We start from the raw sequence: 18,547 nt of genomic DNA on the forward strand, positions 1-18,547 counted from the left end.
GCTGCATAAATCCTAAACCAAACGCAAATTAAGAGGGGAGGGAAAAGTAGCATACAAGAGCATGTCTTTATTCAATTTGGCTTTTCTAGTGTAAATTTCTTGGGGGAAAAACATTTTAAGAAACGACATAAAAAGAGGGGAAACTTGGGAAAGCCCCAAGTTCTGTTAACCTCGGACAACAGAGGCCCATCATTCTCTCCCAAACAAAGCCAGACTCACTTCCTGCCCTGGTATTTTGACATACAAAACTGGAGTTAACACTACAGACTGGTTCTTGATAGGAAATTGACAACTGCACACCCCAAAATAGCTGTATGGTTCTTGCACTGGTGCATTCATTGTAAAACGAGCTACCAGGTTTGCAGTTTTTTCCAACCTTGGCAGGTTTTAAGAGGGATGGACTTCAACTCCCAGAATCCCCTAGCCGGCTCTGCTTGAAGTGGGGAATTCTGGGAGTTGAAGTCCACCCCTCTTAAAACGAGCCAAGGTTGGGAAACTCTGACCCGGAAGCTGATCAAACCAGGACAAGAGGCATTCCTTGCCATCTGAATAGTTTTGGGATAATTTTTGATTTTTTTCAGCAAGGGGTGAAACTTGCTTGTTAGATGCAAAGCTGGAGTGGAGCTTTTCCAGGCCGAAACCGCTGTGCCAAAAAAAAAAAAAAAATACATTTTAGTTAAAAAGGCGAAAGTTTTCTCCTTCGGTCTTCCAGTGGACCAAATAGACAATTCATTCTAAGAAGCCATCAGGAAGTTTATTTGGGGGAGTATCTTCCCAGAAAGCATCTTTTGCAGGGGAGCCTGTAACAGGGGCAGCCAACCTTTTCGGCCCCCAGTGCCCAAACTGGAACGGATGTGCATAAGCGTGCACCAGAGCACTGGAAACCTGAAGGCTAGCTGACTGGTGCGTTCATGCCTGTTTTTTGGCCATTTTTCAGCTGCATTTGGCCCAAAAAACAGACAGAAAACTGCATGAAAAACAGCCTGAAAATGCCTCCCAAAACAGCATGTTTTTGGCTGTTTGGGGGCCATTTACAGGCCTTTTTCAGGCTGTTTTGGGGGCGTTTTCAGGCTATTTTTGTACCCCGAAAAGGGCACCTGAAACAGCCTGATTTTGGCTGTTTGGGGGCCATTTTCAGTCTGAAAAACAGCCTGAAAACGGCCTGTTTTGGGGGCATTTTTCAGGCTGTTTTTTGGGGGGGCAAAAAGGGCCTGAAAACCACCCAAACCCGAACCCGTGAAGACAAAGCCTGTGCATGCTGGAAACCAAAAGAGCAGCTGTCGACGGTGCATGTGCCCACAGAGAGGGCTATGCGTGCCTCCTCTGGCACGTGTGTCAGGTTCGCCATCATGGGCCTATAACTCAACTACCGTTACTTGGCTGTAAAAACCACCCTAGCGACCACTAGAACTGTGACCATCTGGGTGTGGGTGTGTTTGTACGACACTTGCCTGGTGTAGGAGGCTGGGAACAACTGACCTGAATTCCTGCTCCTTTTCTTCTCCCCTAGTGAGATAATTTTCCTGTGGAAAACCTGGGAAAATAACACTACCCACTTATCGGAAAACTCCTGGAGAAGTTGGAAAGGAAGAGACATGCCAGAGGGCCGGAAATGGTAAACCGAGAGGCAGTTGTGATTTTTGTCACCAGCAGCTGACAATGTCCAGAGTAGGACTGTCTGTTGCACCTACATGTGAGGCCTCTGTAGGTCTTTAATGTCTTTGGAGTTGGGCCTTTCAATCCAGAAGTCCCTTCCTTCGATATTAACGGCCAATTTCCTAAGCAGCCCCTGCCCCCCAAATAGCAAAAGACCACCAATTTTTCACGCATCTCTTCATCCCAGTTTGTGGAGGGGCTGCTATACATCCCCCCCCACAAGAGGGTCCAAGCCAAAGGCACATTCTTTGGAGGGGGGAAATCATGGCCACTGGTTTGTGTAACCATGTTGGGAAGGTATTCGTAGTTAGCATCTTCCACCCCAACGGTGCTCCTGGCCAATCCTGAAAGGTTTCTCATTATGAAGAATTCGCAATGACCAATCCGAGTACGGAGCTTGAAGGGAGCAAGCCGTGGCTGATTCCCATGCTGGAGATCTTTCGGAGGCTGGATCAAAGCTTTCCTGGATCCATACCAAGATCTGAGGAATCCAAAGGGTTCCGTTGAAGGAATCAGAAGTCAATAGGCGGCCTTCTTAGAAGACCAAATTGTCCCTCAACAATCCCCACTTGGCCATTGTTCCTGGAGAACAGAGGGGCCTTGCTGGGCTAGGCAGTGGAGATCCTTGAAGAGGGCGGGCCCAGATGTTTCCAGCTGCAAGTCCTAGCGGATGAGATCTCGTTGGGGGGAGGGAGGGTCTTCTTGGAAGCAAGCCCCGTGGGATCATGAGGCCTTCTACGGGTCTTCATGAAAGCGAGATAGAAGCCTAGATCTTCTTGGAGGCATCTCTGCTGGCTTCTTCAGGCTCCACTCTGGAGACCCCATGGACCTCTTGCCAACGAGGGGGCAACATAGCCCCAAAGAGGACCCCTCTCTCCCAAGAGAGAAGATAACCTCCTCCCCGTTTTCAGGAAGGGATTGCAAATCCGCCCGAGAAGGAGGGACAGCGGTTCAATTTCTGAGCACAAGATGTGGAGGACCAGCCTCTAAAAGCTTGGCTTTAAAAAGATCAAGGAAGGCATACGGTCTTCGGTTGAAAACTCCTAAGCGCCTGGCTGCCCCGTGCAGGTCTTCCAGCACCCAGCATATCCTGCCTTATTTCAGGATCAGAAGCTTCCCAAGTCCCACCGCCTGGATCCCGAGATCCCTCAGCTACGTAGCAAATCCCGTGCCTCCAAGATGAGAGGTTCGCTCGGGCAGGGATTCCTGCAAATCCTCGGAGGATCGTAGCTCATTTCTTTTGGAAGAAGCCCATGATGGAGGCCTGCTTGTTGGCCTTGCCAGGGACTACCCCTCCTTTCTTGGTGCCTCTCTTCTCCTCTTTGGGGTCTTTTTTCGGGGGGCCAGCAGGGGCCTTGTGAGCTGCGGCGGGCTTGGTGCGGACATCCTCTTCGCTCTCCGTGCAAGATTGACTCTCGTAGGCTTTTTCCGTCACTGGGAACAAGAGGAGACACAGGTTTACACGGACAAGACCTGGAAAGTTTCCCTTTCTTGCTTGCTCTCAAGAAGAGAACGTTGCTTGCAGGAATTGGGTATGTTTAGTTTAAGGAAAAGGAGGACTGGGGGTTGTTTGTCCTTGACTTACAAAAGTTTGTTTAGTGACCGTTCATAGTTACAACGGCACTGGGATTTATTGTGCCCGGGAACCCCACGAGCTACCTACCGATGCAGCCTTCGTCGTCCACAAAAGTTCTGGATTTCAAGACCCGTTTCCGCTTGCCTTTCTTCACTCCCACGGAAGCCTGAAAGAGGGCAGCAGAAAGAGAGTGAGGAGACCCTGCTGCCTTATTCAATCATACTCAACAAGCACAGTCTTCTTGAGTATGATTGGCTCTAGAGCTCTGGACTGGACAGACTGACTCTAGAGCTCAAAGACAAGGGTGAGACGGAATGTCACGAAATCTGGGACAAATGGTACCCGATGGTTAGAAACGAGGGGAAAAAGGCCAGGACAGAAAAACACAGACAAGTTAAGAATTGGGAAATATGGTATTAAGAATGTGTGACAGGTAGGAATCGGATATGTATTTGTATGATTAGTAATTATATAAAAAAAGGATCAGCTGACTACATACACCTATGTAATGGATACAAAATGTAATTGTTGTAAGATCTAATCACTATATGCAAAGGTTTATGCCAGAAATGTCGCACTATGTCGAAGGTTTTTAATGTTTATTGAATAAAAAACTTTTTATTAAAAAAAACCAAGCACAATCGTGGGTCACTGTGGGTGAATGGCAAACCTAGACAGCATCCTTTCCTCTTGCTTTCCTTTCTTTCTGTCCAACCCACATTTTTCTTTCTTTCTCTTTTCTTCCTCTTTCTCTCCTCTCTCACACCCACACACCTGTGCTTAGGCATATTTACCTCCAGGGGTATAGGTGCTGGCTGAGGCTTCTGAGCTGGCACAGGAGAATTGTCTTCAGAAGCTGCCAGTGAGGGAGGGTCTGCAAGAAGGAACAACGCTGGCTGAGGAATTCTGGGAGTTGAAGCCCACAAGTCTTAAGGTTGCCAAGGTTGGAGACCCCTGACTTAAAGTGTCGGTGGGTCCCACCTCTACTCACCTTCCTCCCCACCGCTGCTGTCTGACTGAAGCTGTTTGATTCGACGCCTTTTCTTCTTTAGGCGTCTGCTTCCTTTCTCCTCCTCATCAGACACGTCTGTCCGCTTTGCTCTGGGAGAAAAGAGAGCTTAGCTTAGGTGGAAAAGGAAGAAAAATGAAAGCTTTGCCAAAACAGGTATTCCTCGACTTACAACCATTTGCTCAGTGACCGTCCAAAGTTACAACAGCAATGACAAAAGTGACTTATGACGGTTTTTCACACTTAAAGACTGTTGCAGCATCCCTGGGATGACATGATCAAAACTTGGCGCTTGGCAATTTTCATATTTGAAATGGTTACAGCAGGGGTGTCCAAACTTGGGAACTTTAAGACTTGTGGACTTCAACTCCCAGAATTCCCCAGCCAGCATAGCTGGCTGGGGAATTCTGGGAGTTGAAGTCCACAAGTCTTAAAGTTCCCAAGTTTGGACACCCCTGGGTTGCAGTGTCCTGGGGTCGTGTGATTCCCCCTTTTGCGACCTTCTGACAGGCAAAGTCAATGGGGAAGCCGGATTCACTTAACAACCCTGCTACTAACCTAACAGCTGCAATGATTCACTTAACAACCGTGGCAAGAAAACTCGTAAAATGGGTCAAAACTCACTTAACAGCCCCCTCTGGCTTAAGCTAGAGGAGAAACTCTTATTGAGCTTTTAAAATAAAATAAATAGCTAAGTGGAGAATCCCCTAAAAAGTCTTCCCAAACCAAGTACTCTTTGTAGGCACAGAAGTTAGGTTTTCCTTTAAATTGTACAACTTTCAGCCAGGACTATTCTGCCCCCATTAAAAACTGGAGCAAGGCAAGCCTTAAGCTGAATTGCTTTTCTTTTTTTAAAGGCATGCTATTCTTCCAATTATTTCCTCTCCCTCCCACCGCATATTCTCATCTGCTGGCTGAGGAATTGTGGCAGTCAAAGTCCATACATCCTGGGGGGGGGTCTGGGAGTTCAAAATCAATGCTTTGATTATGGACTTTAGGCCACATAAATTTCAGGAGCTGAAGTCCAACATAGGGGCTGGGGAATTCTAAGAGGTAAAGTCTACACATCATGGCTGGGGAATCCTGGGAGCTGAAGTCCACACATTGTGGCTGGGGAATTCTGGGAGCTGGACTTCAAAAATGGTGGCTGGGAATTCTGGGAATCGAAGTCCACACATCTTAAAGTTGTCAAGGTTGGGGAACATCGGTATAAATGTTGCAATGAGCCACACAAGCGACTGGAACAGGCCAACTCCTCGCAGCCTGGGTCAGTGAGGGAAACACAAACCCACTACCTTTTCTTATCTCTCTGCTGCCCTCTGGCCGGCTCGGCCTCCTTCTTGGCCTTCTCGTGGCCAGCAGGGTTAAGAGGAGACTTTGGGTCTGTGGAGGAAACTGGGGACTTGGCAGTGGATCGCTCTTCCTTCTGTTGCTCGGGTTCAGCACTGGCTTTGTCTGCACAGAAGCGAGGAAAATAGGAAAGTCAGCCTGTGACGATCAAGGTGGGATAGGTCTCTTCATGGGGGATGAACCCATGTGAGTTCATCCTGTAAACTACCAGTGGCAGCTGTCAGGCCTGCAGCCATCTTTCCTTTGGGGTCTTGGGCCTCCCACCCTTTCTATTCTTCTGCTAGGCATTTTCTACTGTGGGAAAATGGGAGGGGGTTAGATGCTATGTAGCCATAACAACATTCTTTCTAGAAAGCCAAGGTCATCCTTTGTCTTTGCACCTCTGCACCTGGCCGGAACTGGATGGGTGGAAGCTGCCAGAGTGGCAGTGGGAGATTGGACCATGGGATGGGACTTGTGGGTGTGAGGGAAAGATCTTGAACGTTCAACTAGGTGGGGAAAACCGGGAAGCTTTCAGATTCGGGTTTTCCCAGATGTGGCAACATGGCTCTCTTCATAAATTGGAACTTTGAGGAATCTTTTGCCTCGGACTCTGATTCACTTTTGGATGCTATTTGGAAGCTGCCTCCAATCAAAACCAATGTTCAGTCTTTTTTTAGAACAGGTAGTCCTCGACTTACAATCATTCATTTAGTGACTGTGCAAAGTCATACTGGCACTGAAAACAGTTTATGAACCTTTTTCACTCTTACGACTTTTGAAGCATCCCTGTGTGGTCATGGGGGCAAAATTCGCACACTTGGCAACTGGCTCTTTTCTGGCTCGACTTACAACAGTTCATTTAGTGACCATTCAAAATTACAACAGCACCCAAGTGACATGTCCGTTTTTCACACTTATGACCGTTGCCGCACCCCCCCCCCCAATGGTCACACAATTTACATTTGGGAGCTTGACAACTGACTCACATTTCTGACTGTTGCAGTGCAGGGTTACGTGGTCCCTTTTTGTGACCGTCTGACAAGCAGAGTCAATGGGGGAAGCCGGATTCACTTAACAACCGTCTTGCTAGCTGAAGCACTGCAGTGATTCACTTCATGTGTGGCGGGAAAGGTCGTAAAATGGGATAAAATTCACTTAACAACTGTCCTGCTTTTGAATACATCATTTAGGCTCAACGGTAGTCGTTGTAAGTCGAGGACTACCTGTACTTGCAATGGAGGAGAAAATACAGAGGGGCTCACCCTCTTTGCTAACAGCTGCCTTGCCAAAGAAGTTGTTCAGCATATTCTCTTTCGCTGCGGCTTTGCTGTTGGTCACCGAAGCCTAGAAGTAATTTTAAAAAAGAGTTAGAAAGGAAGATATCCCAGAAACACAATATAAAAATCAATAAAACCACTGCAGAGATGGCCAAGTCTGTACAGTCCTCGACTTACGACCATAACTCAGCAAAATTCCTATTCAGTGAGACGTTTGTTAAGTGAGCTTTGTCCCATTTTACGACCTTTTTCCTTCCGTCGTTAAGTGAATCGCTGCAGTTGTTAAGTGAGTAACACGTTTGTTAAGCGAATCCAGCTTCCCCCGTTGACTTTGCTTGTCAGAAGGTCACAAAAGGGGATCCTGCGACCCCCCCGGGATGCTGCAACCGTCATAAATATGAGCCAGTGGCAAAGAGTGTGAATTTTGACCATGGAGAATGCTGCAACAGTCGTACGTAAGTGTGAAAAAATGGTCATGTCACTTTTTTTCAGCGCTGTTGTAATTTCGGTCACTAAATGAACCCTTGTAAGTCGAGGACGACCTGCATTTTCTCTAGACGAGGGTTTTTTCCAACTGCGGGAGGCTTAAAGATATGTGGACTTCAACTCCCAGAATTCCCCAGCCAGCCCTGGTCCTTCCGCCAAGTACCGTATTTTTCAGAGTATAAGACGCACCCTTTTCCCTCAAAAAAGAGGGTGAAAATCTGGGTGCGTCTTATACACTGAATACAGCATTTTTGGTCTCCCGAAACTCCAACCCATTTCCAAAAATGGACGTGCATAGCCTTCAGGAGGCTTCCCGAGTGCTCCTGGGTGCCGGGGAGGGCAAAAATGAATGCAAAACAGGCCCCTTTTTTGCTCCTTCCCCCCCCCGCCCCCCAGGAGCACTCTATAAGCCTCCCAAAGGCTATGCATATCCTTTTTTTGATAAAAAAACGGGCCCGTTTTCACAAAAAAACAGGCTGTTTTGGGGAGGTCTGCAGAGTGCAAAACCTTTTTTTTTTAAATTTGCCTCTTCAAAATCCTGGTGTGTCTTATACTCCGGTGCGTCTTATACTCTGAAAAGTATGGTATTCCAAGTTTGAAAACTTACACTGGGCGTCTCTTTGGTCTCCGGTTTAGCTTCCTTGTTGGTGTTCTTCGTTTTGGAGGTTGCTTTGGCCGCAAACATTCCCATAATGCCTTTCATCAGCTGGGCGGGCTGCTTGGAAGACGCACCTGGAGCATGGCCATTGAGCGCGGGAGCGAGGAGCGCACTTGTGGCGGGTGGAGGCTGGGCGGGGGTCTCAGCCTGGGAGCCTTCAGCGACAGACCTGATGATGGCGGCAGGACAGCAAATGGCGCTAAATCTAGGAGCAGAATGAACACATTCTGTTAGCAATGGAACTAAATACAGGCAGTCCTCAACTTATGACCGCAATGGAGCCCAACATTTATGTTGTTGAGTGAGAAAATTGTTCAGCAAAATTGTCAAAGATCTGGAAACAATTTCAGTTTTCAACAAAGTCGCATCCAGAACTATTTGTCGACTGTCCCAACTTGGTCAATCAGGAAAGAAAGACTCCTGACCCATGATTAGCCAAAAGTGCACAGGCTGTCCTCAATTTACAACAGCTCATTTAGTGACCATTCAAAGTAACAACAGAACTGAAAAAAAATATGTAAAAATGACTTAATACTGTTTTATTACACTTACAACAGTTGCGGCCTCCCATGATCATGGGATCAAAATTCAGACACTCGGCAACTGACTCATCTTTATGACGGTCGCAGTGTCCCAGGGTCGCACGAACTTTTGCAAACTTCTGACCAGCAAAGTCACTGGGGAGAAGCCAGATTCACTTAACAATACTGTGACTAACTCAACGGCAGTGATCCGCTTAACAACCGTGGAAAGGTTGTAAAATGGGGCAAAAACCACTTAAAATACATTTCACTTAGCAATGAAAACTTTGGGCTCAACTGTGGTCGTAAGTCAAGGACTACCTGTGCTTTACTAAAGCCAAAGTGGTTACAGAAGAGTCAAAGCTGGTTCAGAGATTTCCGCACACAAAAGATACGTTAACTTTCCCTTGGTCCTGGACAATCCCCCCTGGTTTATCACTAAAGGTCCAGTCAGCTATTAACAAATGGCTTAAGCCTTCACTTCGTGCGCTCACTGGCAGTTGGGTGTTTCCCGTGGGACAGCACGTCTTGGGTTTGAGTCAGTGGTGAAATCAGGTTCTGTGGGCATGGCTTGGTGGGGGTGACTGGGTGGGGGGTCATGTGACTGGGTGGGCGTGGCTATGTAGTCAAGTAACTGGAGGATCAAAAGACAGAAACTCACTTTAACACTGTCCTGCTTGAGCAGGGTTGGACTAGATGATCTCCAGATACCTTCCAGCCCTGGATAATCCTCTGATGCTGCGTCTAGTGCCAAGTTTATAGTCCGTCCTTCCACTCCTTTTCCCCTCCCTCCCTTTTTCTTTCTTTCTTTCTTTCTCTCTCTCTTTCTTTTCTCAGCAACCCCCCCCCCCGCCCCGTTTCTGGCCTAGCAGGCTTCAGGGAAACCCTAACCCTTCAGGGAAGCCTGCTGGGAGCAAAAACAGATACTCTCTCACCCTCCATTTTTGGCCTGCTGAGAGCAAAAACAGACCACCACCACACCCGCGTTTCCAGAGAACCTGTAAAAAAAATGCTTAAATTTTTTTTTTTTAAAGTTCCAAAGATCAGCTGTGCGACAATCGCTGGAACTTTTAAAAAAAAACTCTTATTAATGTTTTTAATGCCCCAACTGGTAGCATTTCACCCCTGGTTTGATTCCCGTAAGTTCCCTCCCTGCGTCCCCCAGCCCCACTGCTGCCCCCCCCCCCCGACTGTTACTGATGTCAGGCTGTCAGCTTGCCATGTGTAGCTCAGAACGGCCACCATGACACCAACGGCTTGCCGCGAGCTCACTCACTTGCCACAGTTCTCGAGATTCGCCTTGAGGATGTCGTAGTCGGTGTTGAAGAGGGGGCTGCTGTCCTTCAGTTGGGCTTTCTGGATGCTGTAGACGTGCACGCTGGCCACTGTGGAGAATTTGGACTTCAAGGCTGGAAAGGAGGCAGAAGAAGGGAGGGAGGGAGGGAGGTTTTCTCAAAACAAGTGGGGTAAATAAACTGGGTGCCTTTGGGCCGGTCTCTCCCTCTCAGCCCAGCCCACCTCACGTGGTGGCTGTTGTGGGGAAAATTAAAAAAAAAAGATGGAAAAAGAATTCGCTGTATTTTTCAGATCTGATTTTTGAAGTTTTGTACAAACTTACCTTCTAATTTATCTTCTCTCACTACTGCAACCTTATGGTACTAAAAAAAGAAAAGGCAGCTTATTACTTCAGCAAATATTTCTTATCACCCAAAGACTGATCACTAACATACTGTATTTTTCGGAGTAAAAGACGCACCTCCCCCCCCCCCCCCCAAAAAAAAGACTGTGAAAATCTGGGTGCGTCTTATACACTGAATACAACATTTTTGGCCTCCCGAAACCCCGCCTTCACAAAAATGGACGTGCAAAGGGTTTGGGAGGCCTGCAAAGTGCTCCTGGGGGCTGGGGAGGGCAAAACGAGTGAAAAAATGGGCCATTTTTTGCTCGTTTTTGCCCCATCCAGCCCCCCAGGAGCACTCTACAAGCCACCTAAAGGCTATGCATGCCCTGTTTTGGGCAAAAACAGGCCCGTTTTAGAAAAAAATGGGGCGTTTTTGCCTCTCGCAAGCTCCCAGGAGCACTTTGTAGGTCTCTCAAACTCTCTGCATGCCCCGTTCTTCACAAAAAAATGAGGCATGCAGAGGGTTTAGGCGGCCTGCGGAGGCAAAAACTTGTTTTTACTCTGGTGTGTCTTATACTCTGAAAAATACGGTATATAATTGGCACTCATGTTTTCTGGGCATCGGTAGAACTCATTTTGAGGGAAGCGATTTAAGCCTGCAATGCTGGGTTTCAGCTTCCACTCCGGCTACCAAATTTAAATTCAAATGTCCAATGCAAGAGAAATCCCCTTTGTGACTTACGGTGTGCCCGCTCTGAACAAGGTTCCCTGCCAGCAAATAGGTGACATGCAACTGGGCTCCCACATTCTCCTTCCGTTTCCTTTCTACGTAGTCATATAACATCCTGTAAAAAGGAGGGTAAAGGCCAAGATTAAAACAGACAATTAATTTTTTTGAAATTTTCAACAACTGACCACTGAAAAACTAAACAAGAGCATACGTCATCCAAAGTAAGCTCTGCAGCTCAAGATTAAACAGCTAATATGAAAAGTGGTTTGGTCTAGTGGTTAAAGCACCAGGCTGGGTGGCTTTGGGCCAAGGTGACGGTGAGTTCTGGGTGACTTTGGGCCAAGGAGATGGTGAGTTCTAGTCCTGCCTTAGCCATGAAAGCCAGCTTGTTGACTTTGGGCCAGCCCCTCTCTTTGAGGGTAAGACTCCTGCCCTAAAGGGTAACACATTCCAACGATAATCCCAAATTAAAATGGACATGTAACAAAGTTTGTTTACATGTAGTCCTGGAATTTCCATTGCTAAATGAAGCGGTTCAGTGATGGCAGTTCAGATTGTGGCTGTTACAAGCAAAGTCAATGGGGAAGCCAGATTCACTTAACAATTGTGTGACTAACTTAACAACTGCAGTGATTCACTTAACAACTGTTGCAAAAAGGCTGTACAAAGGGGCAAAACTCACTTAACAACAGTCTCACTTAGCAACAGAAATTTTGAGCTCAATTGTGGTCATGAGGACTACATGAGGATTAGAGATGATGTGTTTCTGTTTTTCAGGCTGGACTACTAAATACAGGCAAGAGAGATTAACAACTTACTGCTTTGCTTGATTCACATGAACTCCCAAGGTAAAGCTCAGCCATTTATATGTTACCTGCAAAGGAAGGCATGTCATTATTTTTTAAAAAATGCCACCACTTATTGAACCAACACTACTACAATCATCCTTGGGTTGGGAAGAGTCCTGGAGTCCAGGGAGGCTGACCTCCCAGCTTGAAGACAGAACTGACACCTCTACAGGTGACTGTTGCTATATGTGTCATTATTCACAACACAGTTCTTCAGAATATGGTTCATTATACCTCATAGCTGACTTTTGGGGGAGGCCTGGACCTTGGCTGGAGAAAGTCATTTGAGGTTTGCAAGCAATTATGCAGGCATAAATAAAATTACTATATAAACAGGAGGCCGTCCCAATTGTTGTTTTCTCATTTAAACTCTCTCTCTCTGTCTGTGTGTAATGTATATACAGTTTATATATTTATTGTTCTGGAGACATCATACTGTTTTTTAATTTTCTCTATCTATACACACACAGACATAGATTTAAAAATAGTTTCTCTCCTTGGGCTGTCAGACTCTTAAACACAACCACAATCACTCCATGCACATGTTGAAACGTATGATTCGGTTTTTCCTTTTTTCTTTTCCCCTGATTACCTGCTTTGGGATTCTATTTATGTTGTTTGCATTTGTTGTCATGGATTGCACCAGTGAGGCTAAGGCCAATTTCCTTGTATTTCTTTTGTACAATGACAATAAAGACCATACCATACTGTACCCTACCCTTACCCAACCATTACTATCACAAAACAGAAACAAAAGCTATGCTATGCATATAGTATTTGTTTATACACACATGCCCGATTGCGTAGTTCATATATTTCTTTTCTGGAGAAGTCATCCCATTCTTTTTGTCATTTGCTACACACACACAGACACTTATGATGACTTACCATTATTTCCCTTAATGCCAAAGGGGAATCCAGAGTTCAGGGCTGCTGTGGATTTGGGGGGGGGGAATATAAGCCCCCTCCCCAAATGAAGAGATGCATAACCAGGCCTGCCATTCGAAAACTCGGGGGGGGGCTCCCTAAAATCCCAAAGAGGACCCCCCTCCCCTTTTGACCCTCGGAGGGGGAGACGAAGGCCCAAAGGCCAAGGATATTATGGGATGTTTGGAGTCCCTTGCAGAGCAACAGCAACAAGGCTCCCGCGGGGTCTCAGGAGTCGCCCCTTCGGATCCCTCTTGCTTGGTCTCCGCCCCCCCCCCTTCAAGAGGCCCTCTTGAGGCCTACCACAATCCCTATCAATCCCCGCTGGGGATGATGGGAGTTGGAGTAGAGCACGTTGGGGGAAGGAGGCAGGATTCGAGTTGGGGGCCTCAAAGGGCCGCAGGGAAGCAACTAAACGCATTTCAACAATTAAACTCTTTTATTTATTTTATTTATTTATAATAATGATAAAGCTTTTGAGTGACCGTGGGACCCCACCCCCCACAGATTTCCCACCCACCCACCCACCCCACTCACGACTCGGTTCTGGTCCGTGACGAACTCGTCGATGTTCTCCAGGTAAAGCTCATCCTCCATGGCGGGGCGACCGGGGCCACGAGAGCCCCACAGCGCCCCTTCCCCTCCGCGACCCTCCACCGCCGTCATGGCAACGCCAGGCCGCGATCCTTGCTTTGGCGCGCGCTCGCTACGGCGGCCGAGCGCAGCCAGTTCCGGCGAAGCTACGGCGGCCGCGAAGTGACAATAGACCGCAACAAACGCCCGCAGTTAGAGCGCGGTGGGCGGGAAAAAGGTGCTTGAGCCTAACGTCGCCACCCCGGCGCAGAGGATGATGGGATTTGGAGGCGCTGAGGAGGCAGCGTCCTCGACTTACGACCCCAATGGAGCCCAAAGTGTCATTTGATGAGCGAGACCTTTGTTTTGGGCTCCACGGGGGTCGTAAGTCGAGGATTGCCTGCAGGCGCCAGATGGTTGACCTCCAGGGTCCCCCTATAATTTTATTTATTATAGAAAGATGGGTTAGATGGGGTTTTTTCCCCTGCTTTGTTTTGCAAAATTGCATTATTTAAAAAAAAAAGAGACTTCTCCCTTCCATCTCCAGCCTATCCTCCATCTCCCATCTTCTTTCTTTGTTTCCATGCATTCCAAATGGCTTCACACGCGCACAACACACAAACACACACCGGCGCAAAAATCCAGGAAAGCTGAATCTTTTCTCCTTTCTTCTCTGCAACCCCCTGTGCATTTTTGCTTTTCCTCCGGATGTTTCCTGTTTTTGCAAATTTTGGGGCCAATTTCCTGCTTATCCTACATCTGCCTGTTTGGGTCTTGCGTGCAGTTGTGGCTCTGACGTGGTTTTGTTTTTCTGCTGGCACAGCTGGAAGATGCCTCCTGGGGGGGGGGGGGGGGGGGAGAGAAATTGCCTTCCGTCCCGGAAAGGGCTATTTTGAGAGGTGCGTTTATATTCCTCTCCTGGGGAAAGCTCTCCGGCCAGACAAAATTATGACAGCCAGTCCTCGACTTATAACAGTTCATTTAGTGACTATTCAAAGCAGTGGTAAAATTCAATTTTTTTTTACTATCGGTTCTGAGTGCGTGGCCTGGTGGGCGTGGTGTGGTTTGGTGGACGTGGCAGGGGAGGATACTGCAAAATCCCCCTTCCCTCCCCACTCCTGGGGCCAGCCAGAGGTGGCATTTGCTGGTTCTCCAAACTACTCAAAATTTCCTCTACCGGTTCTCCAGAACCTGTCAGAACCGGCTGGATTTCACCCCTGATTCAAAGTTACAACTGGACTGGGGAAAAAGGGACTTGTTTTTCTGTTCTACAAATTTTTTCACAGTTACAACCTTTGTGGCATCCCCGTGGTTGCGTGATCAAAATTCAGACTCTTGGCAACTGACTCATATTTATGACGGTTGCAGGGTCGTGGGATGACGTGGTCCCCTTTTGCGACTGTCTGACAGTCGAAGTCAAGGGGGAAGCCGGATTCACTTAACAACCGTGTGACTAACTTAACAACTGTGCCAAGGAAGGTCGAAAAATGGGGCAAAACTCACTGAACAAATATCTTGCTTACTAACCGAAATTCTGGGCTCAGTTGTGGTCATAAGTCAAGGACTATTTGTATAGGGTCTCTTGCTTGAGCAGGGGGTTAGACTAGAAGACCTCCAAGGTCCCCTCCAACTCTGTTATTCTGTTACATACAGAATGTCCTTATTTACAAAACCAGTTTGGATGGACTTTGCTTGCTTCCTTCTGACCTCCAATTATTATTAGCTGGAGAGAGATTAAAAGAGAAAAAGCAGGAAAAGTTGATTTGCGTCAGAATTCACTCCTTGTGACCCAGGATGCAAAAAACCCCAACAACCTCTGGAATTCCCCCCGTCAGCAGCTGGAGGAAAGTGATGCAACCTGGAACACAAATACCTCCGGTGTTTTTCCTCCATTCTCTGCCCTTGTTTGGATTTAGAATAACTTTATGGTCACTTGGAATGTACACCAATCGGCATTCATTAAAATGAAATTTCGCTGCATGCAGCTCTCAAAAGGTCACCACCTCCAATAGACCCTACATGAACATGACAGAATAAATGAATATATAGAATAGAAGAGAATGGGATGGAATGGAATGGGGTGCGGTGGAGTGGAGTGGAGTGGTGTGGAACGGAACGGAACGGATTGGAATAGAACAGGATTGGAATAGAATAGAGTAGAGTAGGATAGGATAGGATAATGGAATGAAGAATGGAATGGAATAGAATAGGAATAGAATAGGAATAGGAATAGGAATAGAATAGAATAGAATAGAATAGAATAGAATAGAATAGAATAGAATAGAATATGGAATGTATAGAATAGGAATAGGAATAGAATTCTCCTTAATTCCAGGTTGGCTTTTCTCCTTGATTAGTTTCCATCCATTGGTTCTTGTCCTGCCTTCAGGGGCTTTGGATAAAAGGTTGAACCCCCCCCCCTCTTCTTTGCGGCAGCCCCTCAAGTATTAGAAGGCTGCTATCAAGTCATCCCTAGTCCTTCTCTTCACTGGACTGGAAGATCCCCAATTCCTGCAATTATTTTCCTTCTCTACCTTGACTTCCTGTTGCTGCTTTTTCTGCTGGCCGGACGTTCTGTGGAACAGGCCAGTCTCATAAAACAGGGATCAGGTGCATGGAAAAAGAACATTAAGATTTTGCATTGATGTAATTGCTGGGTGGGGACGTGCTTGAAATAGATATATTTCTTTTATTTCTTTATGGCTCAGATTTATATCCTAGCTTCCCGAGGCGTTTATTTCCAGCATGGAATGCACAGAAACCCAGTGATGTCTACAATGTGCACGCAGGCATCTGAACTAGACTTTGTTGTTTCTCTACGTCTTATCATATCGGTGGGCATAGGCATAAATTTGTATTCATTAATTAATTTATCTTGTCATGTTTAGTGTATACTGGAGGAGGTGACCCTTTGAGAGCTGCATGCAATGAAATTTCATTTATCCAAAGCCCCTGAAGGCAGGAGAAGAACCAATGGATGGAAACTAATCAAGGAAAAAAACCAACCTGGAATTAAGGAGAAATTTCCTGATAGTGAGGACAATTCACCAGTGGAACAGCTTGCCACATGAAATTGTGGGTGCTCCATCACTAGACATTTTTAAGAAGAGTTTGTATAGCCATTTGTCTGGAATGGTAAAGGGTCTCCTGCTTGAGCAAGGGGTTGGACTAGAAGGCCTCCAAGGTCCCTTCCAACTCTGTTATTCTATATTCTATGTTCTAATCAAGGAGAGAAGCAACTAAGGAGAAATTTCCTGATAGTGAGGACAATCAACCAGTGGAACAGCTTGCCACCAGAAGTTGTAAATGCTCCATCACTGGAGGCTTTCAAGAAGAAATTGGACAGCGATTTGTCTGAAATGGTATAGGGTCTCCTGCTTGAGCAGGGGGCTGGACTAGAAGACCTCCAAGGGTCCTCCTAACTCTGTGATTCTATTTTTATGTTATTCGGTTAAAATGCTGATTTTTCCAGGCAGTTCCCAGCAGACGAGACTAAATTGAAGGAGCAACAATGCCATCAAAGTTGGTCTACTACAGATAGTTCCAACTTATGTCCAGAATCAGGATGGTTAGTTTTTGCTCTGTGGTTCTGTTGGCAAGTGGTTTTTAAATGTGTCATGCCAGATTAAACAATTGTGGCAAGGAAAGTCGTAAAATGGGGCAAAACTCACTTAACAACTGTATTGCTTAGCAACGAAAATTATAGGCTGAAACATTTGTGGTCGTAAACCGAGGATTACATGTGCACCTTTTCACAACTCCGCCACAGCCAAGGTGCAAGGGAATTCCTTCAAATGGCTGGGAATCGTGTGCTAAACTCCCATCTTAAGATATGAAGACCGGATACCAGCTATAAACGAAGCACGACTGAGACCCAGGCTGCTTCCTTGTCGTGTTTCGAAAAGGAAACGGATTTATTAAGATACTGTGACTTCCTAGGGCTATGCCGTGGCAGGCCATGAAAGAAAGAAAGAAATGTTTTTCCTTCTCCCAAAATAAATCAGTCACACATCCTCTGGAAAGACGGGGGTGCTGAATGCATCCTGGTGGAATCAGGCCAAGGCGAGTGTGTTACACAGGTGCACAGAATTCATAGTGCAGTTGGGACTGAGGCCTTCAGCTGGAAGCCAAGGACAGGATAGGATGGGATGGGATAGGGCAGAGGAGAGAAAAGAACAGAAGAGGAAGGAGAGAAGAGAAGAAAGAACGATGGAGAAGATAAAATGGAAAGCAGAATAGAATAATATGGGCTGGGCTGGGCTGGAATAGGGAAGGGATAGTATGGAATAGAAGGGAAGAAGAGAGGAGAGGAGAGAAGAGAAAAAGGAAGGATGCAGAAGAGAAAATGGAAAGGACAAAACAGAATAGAATAGAATAATATGGGATGGGATGGAATAGAATAGAATAGAAGAGGAAGAGGAGAGAAGAAGAGAAGAGAGAAGAGAAAAAGGAAGGATGGAAAAGAGAAAGAGGAAAGAATAGAACATAACATAATTCTTTATTTCCCAATTGTGATTGGACGTACAAGGAAGTTGTCTCCGCTGCTTAAGTTCTCAGCATACAAACAAGAAAGTAATACAATCAGGAAGATAACCCTAGGCCTCCAAATCAAAATTTGCATACATTACATCAGGGGTGTCCAAACTTGGCAACTTTAAGACTTGTGGACTTCAACTCCCAGAATTCCCCAGCCAGCAGAGCTGGCTGGGGAATTCTGGGAGTTGAAGTCCACAAGTCTTAAAGTTGCCAAGTTTGGACACCCCTGCATTACATGTTTCTCAGGCTTGGTGACTTGAAGAGGTGTGGACTTCAACTCTCAAAATTCACCAGTTTATTTATTTTATTGTCATTGCACTTCGTTGAATTCTGGGGCTCGGAGTTGTAAATCTATCTGGATAGCACTCCAATGGGAGAAGCTGGTTTAAGCAAAAATAGCAGCCGGCTCACTCTTTGCCATGCCTCACCCATGCGCTTTGCAAGTTCCACTGTTATGATCCTTTCTCCAAGTTTTAACAAGTGAGAAAGTCAACAAATTTGCTGCTTCTCAGAACTCTTGAGGACAAGCTCTTTTGGACTCTGGTTCCAGAGTAGGCAGCTCAGAGGCGGCTGGGCGAAAAAGTCTTTTATTCTTCCCCTCCTTTATATTGTTTTATTGCGTTGTTGTAAAACACAAATAGGTCATGGCATTGTTTGGATATGGCAGCCGTTTCTACAGTGTTGACCGGAGATTGTTCACACACACACACACACACAGAAGATCACTTGACTGTTTAAAAAGGAAAAAAAAATGTGATCACTTGGGCTGCGTTTTGCAGAGGGAGGGAGGGAAAGGG

The 18,547-nt window shown here is 46.4% G+C and overlaps 1 protein-coding gene across 1 annotated transcript; it reads right to left on the reverse strand.

Moving 5' to 3' along the window:
• Positions 1-47: 47 nt before the first annotated feature.
• On the reverse strand, positions 48-13,402 carry POLD3 (DNA polymerase delta 3, accessory subunit). Its single transcript, XM_081952032.1, has 12 exons — positions 13,179-13,402; positions 11,685-11,740; positions 10,879-10,981; positions 10,134-10,173; positions 9,792-9,924; positions 7,944-8,199; positions 6,836-6,917; positions 5,537-5,696; positions 4,224-4,333; positions 4,027-4,106; positions 3,320-3,398; positions 48-3,090 (listed from the first exon to the last, which is right to left on the reverse strand). The coding sequence occupies exons 1-12, from the start codon at positions 13,305-13,307 to the stop codon at positions 2,888-2,890; spliced, it is 1,431 nt and encodes a 476-aa protein (XP_081808158.1). The 5' UTR covers positions 13,308-13,402; the 3' UTR covers positions 48-2,887.
• Between the last annotated feature and the right edge of the window lie 5,145 nt (positions 13,403-18,547).

The sequence above is a fragment of the Natrix helvetica genome, assembly GCF_964273705.1.
Source record: "Natrix helvetica genome assembly, chromosome: 4".
Taxonomy (NCBI): Eukaryota; Metazoa; Chordata; class Lepidosauria; order Squamata; family Natricidae; genus Natrix; species Natrix helvetica.

Excerpts from the sequence above, each read along its gene's own strand:
- POLD3 (XM_081952032.1), bottom strand. The coding sequence starts at position 13,307 with ATGACGGCGGTGGAGGGTCGCGGAGGGGAAGGGGCGCTGTGGGGCTCT. Across the intron at positions 4,334-5,536 it reads CAGCAGAGAGATAAGAAAAG|AGCAAAGCGGACAGACGTGT; the intron begins GTAGTGGGTTTG and ends CTTTTCTCCCAG. Across the intron at positions 3,091-3,319 it reads GGACGACGAAGGCTGCATCG|TGACGGAAAAAGCCTACGAG; the intron begins GTAGGTAGCTCG and ends TCTTGTTCCCAG.